This window comes from Lepus europaeus, chromosome 2, assembly GCF_033115175.1.
Source record: "Lepus europaeus isolate LE1 chromosome 2, mLepTim1.pri, whole genome shotgun sequence".
Lineage (NCBI taxonomy): Eukaryota > Metazoa > Chordata > Mammalia > Lagomorpha > Leporidae > Lepus > Lepus europaeus.
In genome coordinates, this window is record NC_084828.1 from 14191814 (window position 1) to 14212556 (window position 20743).

Consider the following 20743-nt stretch of genomic DNA (forward strand, 5'->3'; position numbering starts at 1 on the left):
GACCAAGAGTCTAAGTGAGCATCTTTCTTGGGTTAAATAACTTTACAATATGGAGGCATGCAGGTACTAATTATATACCTCAAGTAGCAGTCACTAGATTTTTTCCTTTACAGTATATTTTATTCTCCTATTTTCCCAGGTATCTTCAGGGGTTTCCCTACTGGAGGACCTCAGTACTGGATTATAAGTGCGCCAGAAATGTTAGTGCTTCCAATTACAAGTTGATCTGGGAAGCATTTGGAAACACCTTGGTTGTCAGAGACCCTGGGATGGTTACCTATTCTCTGTGATTCATGTCACATTGCTCTACTGTAGTATAAAGATGTAAACTTCATGATAAACACATTAGGGAGCCCTTCGGCATTCTTTCTCATGGTGTCTTCTTTGTGTTCTCTGTATCAGAATCTTCTCTGGAGACAATGGGTGATGATACTGACAGTTATTAACCCAAGCGTGTTAAATGTACCTCCTAATAATTCCTGAATTCACCCACTTGATAATGCCATCAACCTAGTTATTGCCCCTCTCATCTCTTTGATGTGTTAGTGTGGTGACTTTCATTTTAACACTACTGATTATCAATACATTGACTATGTCTCCTGTTTTTTTCTATGCTGGGAAAGCCTGCTGTAATCCATATAGGCAGAAACTGTCAGAGACACACTTTCCTTACTTCCCCTATGGCTCACCCTTGAGTTGAGACTCGGTTCTGGTGAACTGGGACTTAAGGAAATCCACTGAAAGGCGAAGTGTTCCCTTCTGATATAAAATTAAATAAAATTCAAATAAAATTTAAAGGAGTTGTGTGCGAAGCAGCTATCTTGCCCTTCCTGGCTTTGGAAGTTGATGCATCAGAATGTGAAGTATGCATCTGCTGCTGTGATCTTGCAGGCATTATATTTTCCTTTCTTGTTATTTGTGAAAAATAAACTGAGTTAAAGCAGCTTTCAGCTGGTATTTTCGGTACTTGCAACCAAAAGCATTCCCAATAGATTCAGCTTTAAGCTTGGTTTTCATACTTCTTGGATTTTCTTATCTTAATTCTTTCTTCATGTGGTCAGCGAGCTTTCTAAAGTGCAAATTGACTATGCCACCTCTTAGCTGGTATTGAAAGTGGTTCCCTTTGTACACAGCATGTTTACATATCTATGCATATGTATATGTATATGTATATGTATATGTATACATATATGATTTGCTGATTGCCTCTGCAGCCCATCTTTCATGAATTCTCGTTCAACCCAGGTTACAGTCCTGTTGCCTACTAGTGGCTTCTGGGAGGTATTTTTCTATTTAACACTTTTGAAATGACTTTAAATCATGTTCTCTATCTGGAGTTTCCTATAAATCTGACTCTCTTCTAAACCATTGTCTATAATACAATACTCATTTTTAAGACTCAGCTCAGAAATGTGTTCTTTTCTTGGTGAAGCTCTCCTGGCCACTGTCCCCCACTTCACATAGAATCGTCTACTTTGTCCTTTATCATTCAAGTTTCCAAAGGGCAAAACAGTTTGAGGGTAGATCATATAACATGTATTTCATTAATTTCTCATTTAATTCCCATTTTCTTTCATATTTAGATTCTCAGCACCCAAAAAAACGCATTGAATATTACAGATACTCAAAAATATCTTTAGGAATTGATGCTTACAAAGATGAATGGAAGATAATTTTGTATAATAAATGATCACTAACAATCTAAAATTCATTTAAATAATTGCATTCTAAGTTCTCTCTCATTTCTAATGAATCACAATATTATAAACCCAAAATAGTATATTTAAACTTGCTAAGATGGGAATTAGTTATGCACACTGGAATAAGCTTTATTTCTGAAATTTGTGAATAATATTTAAAAAGCAGAATTTTCTCCCTGTCTTTGTTAATGTTAGGCCTTATTTGCAATCAAAGAAATAAGAAAGGAGAAATGATATTATGTTAAATAGAATTTTTAGGTTGTAATTAAAAGAGAAAAGGATTATCACATTTATTCAATAAATATTCAATAATCAATATTTTAATTCAACTTTTATTTATTTTACTTGAGAGGCAAACAGAGAGAGAGAGAGAGAGAGAGAGTGCTCCCATCCACTGGTCCCCACATGCTCACACCTGCTCCTGGTTTGGGCGAAGCCAGGAGACAGGAACTCAGTCCTGGTCTTTCACACGAGTGGCAAGGACTCAGTCACTTGAGCCGTCATTGCTGCCTCCCTGTGTCTACATTAGCAGGAAACTGGAGTCAGGACTTGGAGTCAGGCACTCTGATCTACAACATGTCTACTGCTAGGCTCAATGCCTTCGCTTATTATTCTTTTTAAAATCTCCATGTCACTTATGTCTGTTTTGAGGGTTGGAGGATTTTTAGAAAAAGACAGTATAAAATAAAACTCTTAATAAAATTTCCCCATGTGGACATACAATATGTACGCACATATAACATAGCATAATAGACCAATATCAAAATCCAAAATATCTGGTTGAAATAAGATTCCTTAAAATCATGACATAACATAGACCAAATCTGATCATTGTTACAAGGTGATTATTCAAGTCTTTGAAAATAAGCACATAGTTAAATAACCCATAGCTCTTCATCTCCTCCCTCTCTTTTTCCACTCTTAGATTTAACAGGGATCACTTTTCAGTTAAAATTTAAACACCTAAGAATAATTGTGTGTTAATTACTGAGTTCAACCAATAGTACTAGAACCACAACAACAACAACAAATACTAAAAAGGATAAAGTATTACATTGTACATCTAAAGTCAGGACAGGAGCTGATCAGTTCATTGTTGCTTATAGTCCATTTCACTTAACAGGTTTATTCAGAGTTTTATTTTAAATGGCTTTTAGATAAGATTGTCCATAAATTTAAGCTGCTAAAATCAATCAAAGATACATTTTAATTTGTATGACCTGAATCTGTGTATCATATGTTTTAAACTTGTTGGTAGAAAGAAACTAAAAACATTTTATATGGTTGTGCTTAAGTTTACTGGTTAAACAAACTACACCATGTTAGATATTTAAGACGTGTTTTCAAATACATGATTCTTAAAATTTATAGAAGGCATTGGACCTTCCGGTAAATGTTTTATTAAGTTCTTATCTAAGGGTTGAAATGGTTTGCTAAGTATTCATGTAATATTGCTATTGTCAGCAAGTGATCTAGGACTTGCTCCCTCATTTCTCTATTCTAAGCCCAACTTGTTCTTTCACTTCTCTATTCTCTTCAAGGTAGGGAACTAATTCTATTATGAAGGAATCTGTGGGACGCACAATTTAATCTTTAGACCTTATAAGAGATGGCTGACATTTTTCTGTAATAGCATAGCCAAAATAAGAACTTAACTAATAATCTCATAGCGAGATTCACATCGCCATCAGCGAAGTATACAGTAAGTAGAAAAAAAAAAAACCTCCCTTTCAGACCAAAGGGAAAGAAAGTTTTAAAGTGAGAATATAATTTTCCTCATGGGCATTGTCTACCTTAGAAAAACTACTACAGAACATGCCTGTGACTATAGACTTGTAGTTCAGGCCACCGAAGATTAAAGATGGGACACGGGCACTCCCTTGACTTGCATCCTCTGGTCTGCTTGAACACAAACCAGGAGGAAAAGAAAGCTAGGCATCAGAAGCAATGGGTGGCAGGCCTATTAATGGCTGATCTGTGCAGTGATCTGCCCTCAAGGAGACCCAACAGGCCAGTCCACTGCAGTGGCTTTCAATGTGGTAAGCCTGGGCTTCAGCAGAAGTCAGCTTGTGAAGAGCCCTGGCAGCTCTGCCAAGAGTTGGATCACTGGAAATGGACCTGCCCTGGAATCGAAGGATGCCCAGGTCAGAGCCACAGATCTTATTGGCTCCAAGCTGAAAAGCCCTTCACTCAGCCCAACTTCCAAAGTGACCACTGCAGCTGAGGGGATGGTCAAGTAGGGTCAGCAACATTGAAGGCAGAACTGTAAATTTCTTGTTAGAGATGCCACTTGCCTTTACCTGGCCAGCTCTCCTCCCAGGCCAGCCAAGTAATGAAAGTCAACAGAGTGCCTTCCCCTAGGAGGTTCACACCTCCCTTAGGATATACCCCATGTGAAGAGATAGATAGGTCTGAGCCTCTTAACTTACAAGGCCTAAAACCCAACAGATTATTATCAAGCCCCTTCTATCAGGTTCTATTTGCCTCTCAATCAGAAAAATTACTTGTAGTTTAGACAGCACCTTTCTTAGCTCCTCTAATAATGACTCTGTCCTTTGTTCTAGACCCTGTCTAGTGCACTTGAGCCTCATTCCCTTGTAATCATAACCTCTACTCTACCACCAATGGCTCTACTCCCAACCTGTGTGTACTGATGGTCCTCTTCCCCACTTAATGCTGTATAATTGTTCAGACCTGGTTAAGGCCACTCTTAGGATCATTGGTTACTATCCTCACCCTGTCTTTTATGACCTTGTCTAAATATGATCAGAGTCGGCAAACTTGGATGGCTTCCATAGCCTTGGCAACTCATGACGACAGCCTAGGGTGGTTACTGGCGCCATAAACTAGAGTGTCAATTTGTAGGGTCAACAACAGGAGCCACTGTGCGCTTGCTCCTGATGTGGGATCTCTGTCCTTGATGTACTGTACATTTTGATTTAATGCTATAACTAGTACTCAAACAGTATGTTTCACTTTGTGTTTCTATGTGGGTGCAAACTGTTGAAGTATTTTATACTAAATTGATCTTCTGTATATAAATAGAATTGAAAATGAATCTTGATGTGAATGGAAGGGGAGAGGGAGCGGGAGAGGGGAGGGTTGCGGGTAGGAGGGAAGTTATGGGAAGGGGAAGCCATTGTAATCCATAAGCTGTATACTGGAAATTTATATTCATTAAATAAAAGTTAAAAAAAAAGACAGTATAATTGCAATTGATTAGATTGTTGTTGTAATCACACTTTCTCTCCTATTGGATGGCAGTATAGATGCCAGAGACATTTAAAATTCTGGCTAAGGAGTATTTGAATTCAAGGTACTTTTAATCTAAGTATGGATGGATAGGTTTATGTGGTTTGTAGCCATTTTCATATCTAGTTTAACTACTGTGACCATTCTTTTGTGGGAATCAGCATTCAGGAATTCTACCAGCCACTCTGCCAGTGCACCCAGAATGTGGGACAATGAGGGAGCAGAAGCAGAAGTCAGGCTTGGTGTGAATTTTCTGAGGGCAACCAGCACAGGATGCATATTGAAGGAGGTAACGATGGAGCTAGAGGAGAGACTGGGAAAGGAAAATATTACAGATGTTTGCCAGGCAGTTAAGTAGGAGAAATAGTATTTTTTCCCGTATTTTTATATCTTATTAAATTTTTCTATTGATATAAAGACAATAGATTATACATAGTTCACAGATACAGTTCTAAGACTATAGTGATACTTCCCTCCATCCTTCCTCCTTCCTTTCTTTATTTTTAGTTTAATTTAATGTCCTAGGTTTAATGTTCCACTAAACAAAGAGATCAATAAATTAAAAGTAGAAAGACCACTGTTCAATAGGCATATAGACAATGGTTCAGTGTTTAATTTTTGTGTGTGTGGTGGTTTCTTTTAGCATCTTTTGTCCTTAATTTCGTATTTGCTGGTGTTGTATTATTTTCAATAAAGAGAGCTGTCAGTTTTGTATAAAGTTCAGGCTTGACAAAACCTGTTACCTCCTTGGATGCACCTAAATTTGAATAAAGATTTCACAGACCCAGTATTGGATTAAACCCCTTATTAATTTTGGTGTTGAATGCCCTGCTAATAAATATTATGCTTTTTTAAAAATGTTTTTTTTTTTTGGTTAGGATTTTCTGTAGAATTTCTTATAAATACTTGTGAAACTTAAATTTTTGAAAATATGATGGATTTTGATTTTAATTCACTACTACTACTCGGAAAAGGAGGTGGATATTGTGCCATGTAATACAAAATGAACATCTTGTCAGATTAGGTAGGTAATTAGAGAGGTACATATTTAAACTAGCCTCATAATTGAATTTCGATGTTATTTATTCAAATAGATTTTTCTTTTCCATTATACAATTTTTTTGGTCCAATTTTTTTTTCCAATTTTACCAGTTTTTCATTATGGACAAGAGAAATGTGATGATGGTAGAAATATCATGTAAATCATTTCATAGATCTGCTTCTTATTTGGGGAATGAATCTAATTTTAATTCCCTGGCTTTATTTAGCTATACACACATGAAGCATTTGAACGTTAAATGCTGAATCACCATAGGCAGCTCCATTGCTTTGTTCATGAAGTAAGGTTGTGGGGCATCACTGTAGGTGTTTTCAGAAATGCTATAATTAACCAATTAGTGGTTAGAACACTGGCAGAGTTTTGTAGGTTTCCAAATGTCTCATGTTGCCCTTGGGTACAACTCACGACCCCTAGCTGCAAATAGAAGCTACCAAGATCTAAAGTTGGGATAGTAAAACATACCTGTTTAGTAGCCTTCTGGTCTACTTGGGGGTGCGGGGGCGAGTGTGTGACACATACCTGTTTAGTAGCCTTCTAGGCTGATCCTTCTCAGCTCAGAGCCTTTCTATTCCTAAGCCATGTGTCCTTGTTTGTCATATTTTCAGTGACTTCTCTAGTAAGTATCATTCTATTTAGAGAGGGATGATTTTCTTTTCCTATCTTGGCTGCACACTCATTCTAATAATGAAATAACATTGATTAAATATTGTCACCTGGCCCTTCGTAAGACCATCACATTTGTTAAATGATCTAGTTTTATTAGATCTAATGAAAAAATTGTCTACTATTTAGGATAAAATTTCCCATTCATTTTTTTCTGTTTTTACCTTGTTATTACGTTCAACATCCATGTAAGAAGTATCCCAGACCAAAAAATCATATTCATGTGCTAGTTTAATACAGGGGTTAATCCACAAACTCTATTTCTAAAAATTACAAGATTATTAACTTAAGAAACGATCCAGAAATCTGTTGTTACATACAATTCAAGTGGAGACTATAATTAAGTTTTTAATCCGTTTCCTAAACGGAGTAGTTGTAGGAAGAGAAAAGAAAAAGATTCTTTCTGATAAGCCATATGTTGTTGTCTTGCATACGCTAAAAAGTTAATTCTTTAAGCAACTGAATATTGAGAAATAAATTGACTTTGAGATGGGCAACCTATCTATTATTTCATTTATTAATGTATTCATCACATATGTCTTGGATTCCCACTGTGTGTTGTGGACAGTCAGAGTGCCAGAGGATTGCATAAAAGCTAACAGCATCAGAATCTTAGCGTTATAAAGCCTGCTGACGGGGAGTTATATGTAGGGTCTAAAGGACCAAGTGCTTTGAAGTCACTGCAGTAATTTTTTTAGAAAGCGACGTAATTTGTTTGAAGGAATCTTCTCCTTGGGTTATATCACATGAGAGCTTTCTTAGGCAACTGTAAAGACTTCTTAAGCAAGAGCAAAACAAATTAATGAGCTTTTGGTAATGCAAATTGGTGTCAAGAATGAAAATGAAGGCTTCCTGTTTTTTTTAACCACACCCCACCGCCAGGGTATATAAAGAAGGTTCTGAGACCAGAGAACCCATCACACCAAGGAAACACAGTTCCCTCCTACCTAAGACATCCACTCCTGACAACATGCCCTTCAACAACTTCTCCGAGGCCGTTTTCCCAGGCTGCTACTGGGGCAGCTATGGCTATCCCCTGGGTTACAGTGTTGGCTGTGGTTTCGGCAGTACCTACTCTCCAGTGGGCTACGGCTTGGGCTATGGCTATCACGGCTGTGGATCTTACAGAAGATACTGGCCATATGCTCTCTACTAATTTGCTGGAATCCTTGAGGAAAAGAGTCTTCTCTCCCTTGAAGGCAGAGTGGCACACTTCCAGATTCTTCCTTTATCTACTTCTGACATCCTCATCCGCTCACCAACATCAGAGTCGCTGCTTTCCAGACCTAGCACCAGAATCCCAAGGGAAGACATTGAAAAGCCAGATGATGTCCAAGCTGCCTTCTCTGGAAGATGTTTGTTGGGACAATTCTATAACCTGACACCCAACTTGACATATTTTATTCCTGAATTTTTCATGGTGCTCGTGACTCTCATTCCTATGAAGTTGTGGATGTGTCTGTCAAATTCTCAATAAACTTGTCATGATAGCCTCATCTAGAGTGGCGTTTCCTTTCTTGGTGCCTGCATATTTTCATTTTTATTCAATGGGAAGGGAAATAGATTTACTTTTATCATATAGGAATTAGTAGTAGTGAAAAAGTAAATAGTCCTTGATTCGGTGTGCTTAGAAGGCAAAAGGGTGCTGCTTGTGATGAAAAATAAAGACGTTGGTTTTCTGAGCCTTCCCTGAGCAAAAGGAATCCCATTTATAAGTTTCATGCCAAGGTGCATCATTCATGCTTCATGTCTCTTCTCATCTCACTATTCCTACCCCTTCCCAATAAAACCCAGTGCAGGAGGGACCTTTTCCCTTATTTCCATTTTAGTTCAACTTAAACCCATTTGATTATCTCCCAGTGATGGATTATCACAGAATGAAGTGCTATGTCATTTACTTAAGGATTTGGGAGCATTCAGTAATAGAGAAGCTATCAACAGCCTTTGAGAGCCTTAGAGTCTTTTAGTGAAGGGATAAATCCCCTATATCAAACCAGCCAAGGTGTCTACTGCTTAGAATCACAAAGGTTAGAAAAAATGATGGCACAATTCTTAATCTTCGCAAAATCAATATTAGGTAGTGAGTTTCACTCTTAAGATGTGAGCTATACTGGAGGAGTATTTTTGAAGATATATAAGCCTCTTTATGTGTTTCTTTGGAAAAGGGAGCACTATACCTTTTATAAACCAAGTAAAAATGTCTCAATCTACTTATTGTAAACACTTAATACACATAGTAAGGTGTTTTTGGTAAGAGCAGAATTTGGCTTAACCCTGTCTGTGTTCCTTTCTCTCTCTCTCTCTCTCTCTCTCTCTCACACACACACACACACATACACACATATACACTCTTTTTAAAAAGTCAATTTATTTTTATTTATTTGAAAGAGAGAGAAACAGAAGGAGAGAGGGAAGGAGGTAGAGAGATGCACACACATACAGACACACACACACACAGAAAGAGAGAGAGAGAGAGAAACAGAGAGACAGAGAGATAGAGAGATAGAGAAAGAGAATCTACCATCCACTGGCTGGTTTTTTCATCACTTCACAAGTGCTTGCTACAGCCAGGACTGGGCCAAGCCAAAGCTAGGAGCCAAGCGCTCCATCCAGGTCACCAACATTGGTGACAAGGACACAAGTACTTGGGTTGTCACCTTCTCCCATCCAGGGCGCACAGTAGCAGGAACCTGGTTCAGAAGTAGATGTAACACTTGATCCCAGGCACTTTGGTTTGCATCATGGAGCTCCCACAGACTGGCTTAACCCACTGTGCCACAATGTCTGCCCCTACTATACTGTCTTATTGAGTGCCTTCAAGTGGTTATACTGCATATGTTTTGCCTTATAGCTGAAAATATAAATGTTATTTGGAGAGATCATTTCAGAGGAGAGTACTTTGTCTACCATATTTAATCCAATGACTTCTCTCTCTCTCTCTTTTTTAAATTCAGAGAACATCTACCTCAAGGACATTAACTAATAGATTCATTCTCTTTTTAACAAGAATAGACATTGTTACAGCAATAGAATCTCCAAACCTGAAACTTTCTAGTAGCCACAGGCTAGCTCATGCTGAGAGTTTTGAATTAAACGTGCAGGTTAGAATGGAATAGACAAAGGAAAAAGGGATTACTCTTTAGAAGTTAGAGCATCAAGGGCTGGTATTGTGGCACAGCAGATAAAGCTGCCACCTGTGATTTGGGCATTCCATTTGGGCACCAGTTTGTGTTCCCAGCTGCTCCCTTTCCACCCACCTGGGAGACCAGTGAAACTCCTGAACCCTGGGTTCACTGCAGCCATGTGGGAAGTAGACAAGCGGATGGACGATCTCTCTGTCTCTCCAAGTCTTTCCCCCTCTCTCTGTAACTCTTTCAAATAGATGAACACATTTTTTTAAAAAAGAAGTTAGAACATCAAATTTAAACTAGATGATCTCAGACTATTCTGGAAGAATGATTGACATATAAAAATTCTGGCTTTGAGAGATCTCAGAGAGCCTCTATCCCACTGTTTCCAAAGCTCTGCTATTCAAGGGAATGACTGGATCTGCTGACTTCAAATATACATTCCTCTGCCTTATTCCAAGGGATTCTGACTTGGCAATGTCTGTGGTAAGGTCCAGAAATCCAATTGTTTAGAAGGACCCAGGGATTTTCATCAGGTGTTCTACAGACCACATATTAGGAAGCACTGTTACAGGGAAACACACACACACACACACACACGATCTTGAAATTTTCTAAAGGAAAATAATTTACTTAAGGGGATCTAACACCTTGTCAACAACAGAAGGGCAGAGGAAAGAACATCCTTTTCATTCTCCAAGATGATGTACGTAGAAGTACAATCATCTTTTATTAGGGCTTTTCAATCTGAAATAACATGTGGTTGCTAGCAAGCTTCAAACTGGAAATATCATTGGCTGTTACAATGTCTACTGTCATTAATATATATTTTAGTGGCTATTCAGTATACTGGTGTTGAAGGTTTGATACTGTAATGTCCTAAAGGGAAACAATATTATTGAAGCATTTTATAAATTCATATTTTTCCATTATGTAGAAAAGTTACTTGATATCATTTGGCAATATTTTTAACTGAAATTTACATCTATTATCTGTGAGTACTTTTTATTTTTTAAAATGTTTATTTAAGAGGCAGATGTATATATATGTATGTGTATATGTATCTGTATCTATATGTTTATGTATCATCTATCTATTTATCTCTCTATCTATCTATCTATAGAGGGAGGGGAGGAGAGAAAGAGAGAGAGAGAGAGAGAGATGGACACAAAGAGAGAGAAAACTCTCATAGACTAGTTCACTCCCAAAGGCCCATGATGACTAAGAATGCGCTAGGGCTGAATCCTGTACCCAGGAACTCAATTTAGATCTCCCGCATTGGCAGCAGGAAACCAATATCTTGAGCTATAACTTCTGCCTTCCAGGGTCTGCATTAGAAGGAAGCAGGAGTCAAGAGATGGAACTGGATATTGAACCAGGGACACCTAAGTGGGAGTTGAAATTCTTAACTGGTGTTTTAAGTGCTGGGCCAAATATGCACCCTACCTGCAGATATTTCAAACATTTATATACCCCTAACACACTCCAGAAGCCTTGATGAGAAGATCCGCTATGGAGTCTGAAAATTGGTATTAACACATCTTTCAGTTACTTTTCTCAAGTGCAGCCAGTTTAGAAAAAGTAGTGTCCTTTATTCACAGCTTGTCAATTCTCGTATTTTTCAGCTCCCTCCATTTTTCTGAACTTAGGAACTCAGTTAATTTATCAATATTCCTATAGAATTAATAAAAATGAAAACAATAAATTACATTTTAGAGGTGCATTGAAGAGTAGGGACTGCACTTAGTCTCAGCAGTGATCTGTGTGTAGTGTAATTAAATATTTGCCTCTAAGTGTCAATCAGCTTTGGTCTTGCAGTCAGCCAAGATTATTGAACTGCACAGAGTATACACTAAGCATCTCTGAGTGGATTATCACCCATTTGCTAAGTTCTTTGGATTACTCTTTAATTCACAGACATTTGTGGATTGGAAGATTAAAGTCTGTGTTTTATGACTGGAGTTTACCTCGCATAGTCACACATGATGTATTGGTTCTTTTTTCTACTTTACCAATAGTTGCTTATTTCTCCTAAGTGCTCCTAAAACCAAACTATGTCTATTTAGGGTTTTCCTGTTGAGTACAGCTTGTAGAGCTGAGAAACGGGCTTTGAATATTAGGCATTTTATCTACTGGAGAAATGTCTAGTGAGAGAAATCGTTCCTCCTGTGTTTGAGGATAGTTCAGAGGAATTCATTCAGATGAAAGGCATGGCTAGATAATATACTCAGGTCTTTTCTTGTGTTATGGGTCTGTGAGTATTGCACTGATAGAATTACCTTGTACAACCCTCACTTGAATCCAGAAGGCAGTGTTATTTCCACTCTGCTTGTTGCTTTCATAGTGACTTATTTACATAATCAACTTGTCTTCTAAGGAGATATTTGAATGCTCCAAGTTTCTTTAAAAGTTTATTTTTAATCTTTCATATTTTAAGCTTTAAAAATGAGTGTCTAACATCCATCACTTGCTGTCAGACTTTCTGTCCAACCCAGTAAGACCTTCACCAATCATTAGACTTCCCCATTCTTTGATTACTCGGAAGTAATAAGTCACCAATGGTAACTGAATATATGAATAACAACTTTTAGTTATCCTTTGGTCCATGAAGAGGTTTCAAATCCCGAAGAATTTTCCAAGGTTAAAATTGATGGAAAATCTGTTACATGATATCTCATTGAACATTTTCAAGTACTATTTTTTAAAGATTAATTAATTAATTAATTAATTTTAAAGGCAGAGTTACAGAGAGGCAGAGGCAAAGAGAAAGCGAGGTCTTCCATTCACTGGTTTACTCCCCAGATGGCTGCAATGGCTGGAGATGCGCTGATCCGAAGCCAAAAGCAGGAGTTTCTTCTGGGTCTCTCACGTGAGTGCAGAGGTACAAGGACTTGGGCTAGCTTCCACTACTTTCCCAGGCCACAGCAGAGAGCTGTATTGGAAGTGGAGCTGCTGGGATTCAAGCCGGCACCCATATGGGATGCCGGCACTGCGGGCAGTGGCTTTACCTGCAAAGCCACAGCACTGGGCCCTCAAGTACTCTTTATTTATTTTTTTTTAAAAAAGATTTATTTATTTATTTGAAAGTCAGAATTACACAGAAAGAGAAGGAGAGTCAGAGAGAGAGAGAGAGAGAGAGAGAGAGAGAGAGAGAGGTCTTCCATTTGCTGGTTTACTCCCCAATTAGCTGCAATGGCCAGAGTTGCTCAGATCCAAAGTCAGGAGCCAGGTGCTTCCTCCGGGTCTTCCCATGTGGATGCAGGGTCCCAAGGACTTGAGCCATCTTCTACTGCTTTCCCAGGTCGGAGCAGAGAGCTGGATCGGAAGTGGTCTCATACCAGCGCCCATGCGGGATCCTGGCACTGCAGGTGCTGGCTTTACCTGCTATGCCACAGCATCGGCCCCTCAAGTACTCTTTATATATTACTTTGAAGCCATGTAACTTTCACTCTGTGTTGCAAAATTGGTGGAGAAACATTCTCCAAGTGACACTTCCTACATGACCAGGGTATCTGTTGACATGGTCCAATAAAGGTGCTAGACATAAAATTATAACAAGCAAGAATGTAAGGAAAGTAGAGATGTAGTACGTCTAATAAATATAGGAGATCCCACACCAAATTTATGCATTATCTTCCTGTCTGCTTCTATGTTTTTGTTCTTAATTTTCTTATTTCATTAAAGACTCCATGGATCTTGTGATGATAGATTAGTTCTTTTTTTTAAAAGATTCATTTTATTTATTTGAAAGAGAGTTACAGAGAAAGATAGAGACTTAGAGAGAGAGAGAGAGAGAGAGAGAGGTGCTCCATCTGCTGGCCCATGCCCCAAATGGCTGCAATGGCCAGAGCCGAGCAGATCCCAAGCCCAAGTGCTCAGGCCATCCTCTGCTGTTCTCCCAGGCACATCAGCAGAGAGCTGGATAGGAAGTGAAGCAGACCGGACTCAAACTATGGGCTAGTGTTGCTGCATGCTGGGGCTTTAACCTGCTGTGCCACAGTGCTGGTCCCTACAGATCAGTTCTTAAGTGGATTTTTGAGCAGTTTCTCGTCAAGAAGAGATACAAAGAGAGGGGTCTTCTGTCATACACAGGGGATACCTAATGAAGATTATCCAACGATATAAAAGCCAGAGTTCTTTATTTAGCAAAGATAAAGATAAAATACTGAATAATAAGTGGGTGTCAACAGCATTTGATAAATTTTATCCAAAATGTAATTCTTTTCTCATTGAAGGAGGAGTTGTCTTTCTCTTTTGTCAGTAACTGCACATATGGCAAACAAAGCTGGAACAGGAAATGTTTCATACTTACATGAGTATGACTTTGGTCTCCTGTAGTTTTATTTCAACCTAAGGGAAGCCTTTCTCAGAAACAGCTAAAGTGTTATAGCTTTTGCCTAGTGGGCATGTTCAATCCATGTTTTCTGATGGCCAGTGTTCACGTAATACCTATAAACAGACATCAACCAAACCACGAACTACAAAATAGCCTACACTTGTAGATACCTTCTGAATAGCAAAATTACTTTTTTTAAAGATTTATTTATTTATCTGAAAGGCAGACTTATAGAGAGGCAGAGGGAGAGAGAGAGAGAGAGAGAGAGACAGAGAGAGAGAGAATCTTCCATCCACTGGCTCACACCCCAGATGGCTGCAATGGCTGGAGCTCTTAGTTGTGAAGCCAGGACCCAGGAGCTTCCTCCAGGTCTCCCATGTGGGTATAGGGACCCAAGGACTTGGGCCATCTTCTACTGCTTTCCCAGGCCATAGCAGAGAGCTGGGTCAGAAGTGGAGCCAACTGGGTCTCAAACCAGCTTTACCTATTATGCCACAGCGCTGGCCCCAGCATAATTATTTTTGAGCTAAATATTTGGTGAGCAGTTTGTAATCTGTTGATCTCTTGGTAACACTGGAAATCTTCTGAGGTAGGCTTATTTGAACAAATGGCATTTGGAGCCCACCCTTATGTCTGAAGAACAGTTCTGGATTCAGGGTCTGTCTGCTTACTCATGGAATCTCTCTTAGGCATCTCAAAATAGCCAAGTAAAATTTTTTTTAGGTTGAAACAAATGATTTTCAGAAGATCTCATTTTCATGATTAGGGATTTTAATTTGGGGTAAAACACCACATTCTCTCTTCATTAAATATATGTTTATTGGAGAACCAATATTTTGTGTGAGCTCAATGCTTTGCTTTCCTTCTGGGACTCAGTGGTAAACAGGACAAGCAAGTTCCCTTCATGAAATACACCGAGACCATTATTATGAGTATTGTCTGTTATGACTTTTCTGTCATTTTGATGACAAAAAATAATTAGAAAAGAGTAAAAAGATCTAACATTCAATGTATGTTTAGACCTGTAACAGGTCATTGTTCCCCACAAAGTTGGCTTTATTTCAGGTTCTATGATCCTTATTTTATACATGAGGAAAGTGAAATTCATCAAGTTCAGATGACATTTTCAAGATGTTAAAGCCAGGTAGTAGCAGAGCAGGGTTTCTTGTGTGGGTGTGTGGGATGCTGGAGGCTTGCTCTCTGCCTCCCTTCTAACCAGAGCTCTCTCTAAGGGAACAAAAGTTGTGTTCTGTGAAGGGAACGTATCATTCTTGTTCACTATTGTTTTCCAAAAATAAAGCACAAAAACAAAGTCCTGTGCTTGCACACAGTATTAATTCTCCAAAAAAAATTCACGAATGAAGAAAGAGAATATGTTGTTTTTTTCAAATTAAAATCCATATATATAGCCATGAGATCCTTTGAAAATCATTGTTCAACTTGACAATGACATTATTTGATTTTGATGGTTTTGTGATGATCAAAAAAGAAAAAAAACCACACAAAAAAACACGACATGAATCTTTTCTAGGGGTGGCTGCAAATGCCATTTGGTAGAGATCTACTGAGTGGATGAAGCAAAAACATCACATAGCAATTTAAACTTCAACCTGTTCTCCCAGTAACATTCATTCTACTGTGTCTCTTAGAATGCTTCAGATATTAAATAAAAAATTTCAGTCCATTTCTTCATAAATGTCAAAAATGATTTCATGTCTTTCTTTAGAATGATGGGGTGAATACACTATCCAAAGTTTCACAGTCCAGAAATAGAAAGCCTGGGAAGAAAGAAGTACAGGCAAAGGAAAAAGGCATCCAAGCTCTCAGTACTTCCTGGTCAGCTTTCAAGGTTTGCTTTTGCTGTTTCTAATGTAGAGAAAGATTTCTTTACCACCTGAGTACCATGCTACATTCTCACTTGTCTTAACATCAGAATTTGAAGAATAATTCATCTGTACATTTAATATATACTCAAATCGATGCTATATTCCCTGCTACTCTGCATCCACTTAACATTTCATAACTATAGCATATAGCTGAATATAGTTATGTTCAAAGTAGGCTTGTTTAGTTTGCCTTTGCTTTGAGTTTTAAAGGTTTCTTAGGTCTACACATTCTTTAAGGTCTATAGCCTAAATCCTAATATAGAATTTTTGAAACATAAGAACATTCAGAAAATTTCTGTGGAATAAAACATGGTTTGGTTTTGAAACATTTTTTTGTTGTTGTTGAGAGATTTCATAATTGGGAGATTGCATGTAGAGCCTAGGTGAATCAGTTTTTAAAGACATTGCAGTACCGTTTATTACAGAAGCAAATCTCACAAACAAGAATCTTTCGTTGACTTTGGCAATTAGTCAAGCTCAAATTTCTTTCAAGAATAATGAGGATCTCTTCCTTTTATTTTCCTATAAAGATCTCATAAATTAATGAGAATACTAATTTCTTTGATCTATTGAAGGAAGAGTATATATCCAAAGAAATGAAATCAGTTTGTCAGAGAAAAATATGCACTTCCCTGTTTATATGTAGCTCAATGAAGAATACCTAAGAAATTTTTTTTATTTTTATTTTTTATTTTTTGACAGGCAGAGTGGACAGTGAGAGAGAGAGATAGAGAGAAAGGTCTTCCTTTTTGCCGTTGGTTCACCCTCCAATGGCCGCCGCGGTAGGCGCGCTGCTGCCGGCGCACCGCGCTGATCTGATGGCAAGGGCCAGGTGCTTCTCCTGGTCTCCCATGAGGTGCAGGGCCCAAGGACTTGGGCCATCCTCCACTGCACTCCCTGGCCACAGCAGAGAGCTGGCCTGGAAGAGGGGCAACCGGGACAGGATCGGTGCCCCGACCGGGACTAGAACCCGGTGTGCTGGCGCCTCAAGGTGGAGGATTAGCCTATTGAGCTGCGGCGCCGGCACCTAAGAAATTTAATCAACCTAAATTTCCATCAATTGACAAAAGGGTATGGAAAATGTGATATATATATATATATATATATATATATATATAATTCAATAATATTGATCAATAAAAATGGATGAAATCCTGTGATTTTTGACAAAATGGATGGAAAAGTAAGACATTATGTAAAGTAAAATGAGATAGGCACAGAAAGTCAAATAATGCATGATTTTACTTATATGTGCAATCTAAAAAAGTTGATCTCATAGAAGGTAAGAGTAGAGTAATGACTACAAGAGGATTGGAGAGTATGGAGGAAAGGAAGAAGGAAAAGCTTGGTCAATGGATACTATGCTACATTTAGATATGAGAAGTAAGTTCTGTTGCACAGAAGGGTGACTATATATAATCAGAGTGCGTTATATATTTTTAAAACGTTAGAAGAGGGGCCATTGCTGTGATGCAGCAGGTAAAGCCGCCTCCTGCAATGCCCACATCCAATATGGGCACTGGTTTGAGTACTGGATGCTCCGCTTCCTATCCAGCTCTCTGTATGACTTGGGAAAGCAGTAGAAGATGGCCCAAGTCCTTGGGCCCCTGCACTCACATGGGAGATCTGGAAGAAGTTCCTGGTTCCTGGCTTCTGATCTGTGCAGCTCTGACTGTTGTGGCCATTTGGGGAGTGAACCAGCAGATAAAAGACCTCTCTGTCTCTCACTGCCTCTGCAACTCTGCCTTTCAAATAACTAAGTAAGTCTTTAAAAATGTTAGAAGAAAGATTGATTTTGATTATTCTCACCACAAAGAAATATGAATGTTTGAGGATATAGCTATGGTTATTCTGGTATGAACATTACACATTATTTGCATATGATAGCCAAAATATGGTATGCCACAAATATGCTTAATTGTTATTTGTTCATTAATAAAGAATGGAGGAGGTATATTCCCTCATCACTATCTCAGCTGAGATTATGTCAGAATATCGTAGGAGGAATACACATTACATATCATTAACTTGCTGCCTGATCAAACTTGTCTGTGGACTAAAACATGGTTTGGTTTTGAAACTGGTATGTTTTTTGTATTACGACTTCTTCCCCAAGAGCTTCTATTGAAGTCACTCCTGGGGAAGTTATGGGTATTCGTTGGGTCACACTGCTGGCTAGAGTTAGGGTAGCACCTTCTAATGAGAGTAGAAGTTACTGATCACCTGACTATAGGAGATACCAGAGAACAGGAATCTTCCTGGGCATCTCTAAAACATTTTGTCCCTTCTTTTTTCAACTTGTTGTACTCCATGCTGAGGCCCAAGAGTCCACATCTGGAATCTGCATAGGGTGCATTAGGTCCACTTGAAATCTATCATCTACAGTCCTTGTCTCTGAATTTGTCTAGAAGCTTCTCACTTAGAATTGTGATTCTTGTTTGAAATATATTGTAGTTCAACAAATTTTTCAGTGTTTTTCATGTTGAGGACACTTTAAAATGAGTTAAATAGGATATGTGATTTGAGTGTCTGTGTTTTGGCTTACATATGCTTCTGGTAGTAATATTCTGTTATATCTCACACAAAAAATTGTATTTTAAATCAAGTAAAGTTAAAAGACTTTTGTATATTACTGAATCATGTTAGCCCTAATATCTATGTTAATAAAAAGGGTGATTTTTGTGATTTCCAGGTTAATTTGATTTACATATTAATATTCAAAGCCCAATATTATAATCAATTTATTTTGGATCCCAGATAATACAGAAATACTATATATATGAGCATATATATAAATTTATATGGACATACATACTAACCCAATTGTAAACTCAGTTAAAGATTTAAAGATTTGATTGAATATATTAACTTGTGTGGTTATTCAGATATTTCTCTATCTTGCTATTCTCTTTAATTGTATCTCATCTCTAGAACCATGGTTTTCAATAGGTGTCCCTGAATAAGGAACATTAGCATCAGCTGAGAATATTTTAAAAGGCAAATTCTTAAACAGCCTGCACTCTATCCTGAAGACATGAATAGTCAGCAATATTTGATTCTGATGTGTGATGTGTTTGTGGAATAATAATTAGAACATTAAGTGAATTGGTTGTCTAAAATTAATATAGAATAGATTTAGCTAGCTGCTTTTAATAATCAGATTTTTGGAGGGCAAATGAAAATTTTATTTGTTATTTTTAAAAGCACTTGCACTTCATTAAAACCTTTATTTTTTCATTTGTTTAAAAGTCAGAATGAAAGAGTGATGGGGAGACAGAAAGAGATCTTATCATCTGCTTGTTCACTCCTCAAATGGGTGCAATTGCCAAGGTTGAGAAAGGCCATCTACAGCTGCTTTCCCATGCATATTATTAGCACAGATCAGGATCAGACGCAGAGCAGCCAGGACCCAAAGGAGCGCTCTGATATGGGATGCCCAGGTTGCAGGTGACAGCTTAATCCACTGTACTACAATACCAGCCACTGAAATAATAATTTAAACATGCATTTATATTATACCTACAGTTTTACTGTATATTAATCTATATTATCTTATTAGATGATTTTCATTAAACCTCAAGAATTAGACAAAGTAGTTGGTTCTCTACAATTCTACCAATGAAGTGCAGACTTTGTGTTAGTGTCAAACTTCAAATAAAGAATAAGTGTCGGACAAGAATTCAAATAGTTGATTTTAATTTTTTTAATGTAGAAAAACCATTGTTGCTCAAGAGTATAGACGAGGGCTATAAATAATAGTCAAATCTTAAAATGCCAATTTCACTCATATACATTACATTGTTTCATGATCTGTATATTAGTTACCACAAATTAAGGAAATCACATGATATTGTCTTTTTGGGGCTGGTTTATTTCACTGAGCAAAACAGTCTCTAGTTGCATTCACTTGTTGCGAAAGAGGATTTCAATCTTTTCCTTTCATTATATTACGTAGTAAAAAAATTGAATTTAGGCCGGCGCCGTGGCTCACTAGGCTAATCCTCCGCCTTGAGGCGCCAGCACACCGGGTTCTAGTCCTGGTCGGGGCACCGATCCTGTCCCGGTTGCCCCTCTTCCAGGCCAGCTCTCTGCTGTGGCTAGGGAGTGCAGTGGAGGATGGCCCAAGTCCTTGGGCCCTGCACCTCATGGGAGACCAGGAGAAGCACCTGGCTCCTGCCATCGGATCAGCGCGGTGCGCCGGCAGCAGCGCGCCTACCGCGGCGGCCATTGGAGGGTGAACCAACGGCAAAAGGAAGACCTTTCTCTCTATCTCTCTCTCTCACTGTCCACTCTGCCTGTCAAAAAAAAATTGAATTTATTTTAAATTTTACTTATACTTATTGTTCTTCCTTATATTATAATTTATAATTAATTATTAACTACTTATATTACACTTTAATAAGTGATAAAACCAAAAATGTAAGCAAATAGATCCAAGGTGAGAATATAGTTTTGGACATTTTATTGAAAAAAAATACATACATTAGTACATTCTTTTTAATATTTATTTACTTATTTGAAAGTCTGAGTTACATAGAGAGAGGGAGAGACAAAACCAGAGAGAGATCTTCCATTCTTCCATCAGCTGTTTCATTCCCCAGGTGACTGCAATGGCCAGGGATGAGCCAGGCCAAAGCCAGGAGCTCCTTCCAGGTCTTGCACATGGGTAATAGGGGCCCAAGTACTTGGGCCTTCTTCCACTTCATTTCTCATGTCAT

General features: G+C 38.2%; 1 protein-coding gene across 1 annotated transcript; it reads left to right on the top strand.

The window, feature by feature from the left end:
* The first annotated feature begins 7645 nt into the window (after nt 1–7645).
* LOC133747229 (keratin-associated protein 8-1) lies at nt 7646–7831 on the top strand. Its single transcript, XM_062175510.1, has one exon. The coding sequence runs from the start codon at nt 7646–7648 to the stop codon at nt 7829–7831; it is 186 nt and encodes a 61-aa protein (XP_062031494.1).
* Nucleotides 7832–20743: the final 12912 nt, after the last annotated feature.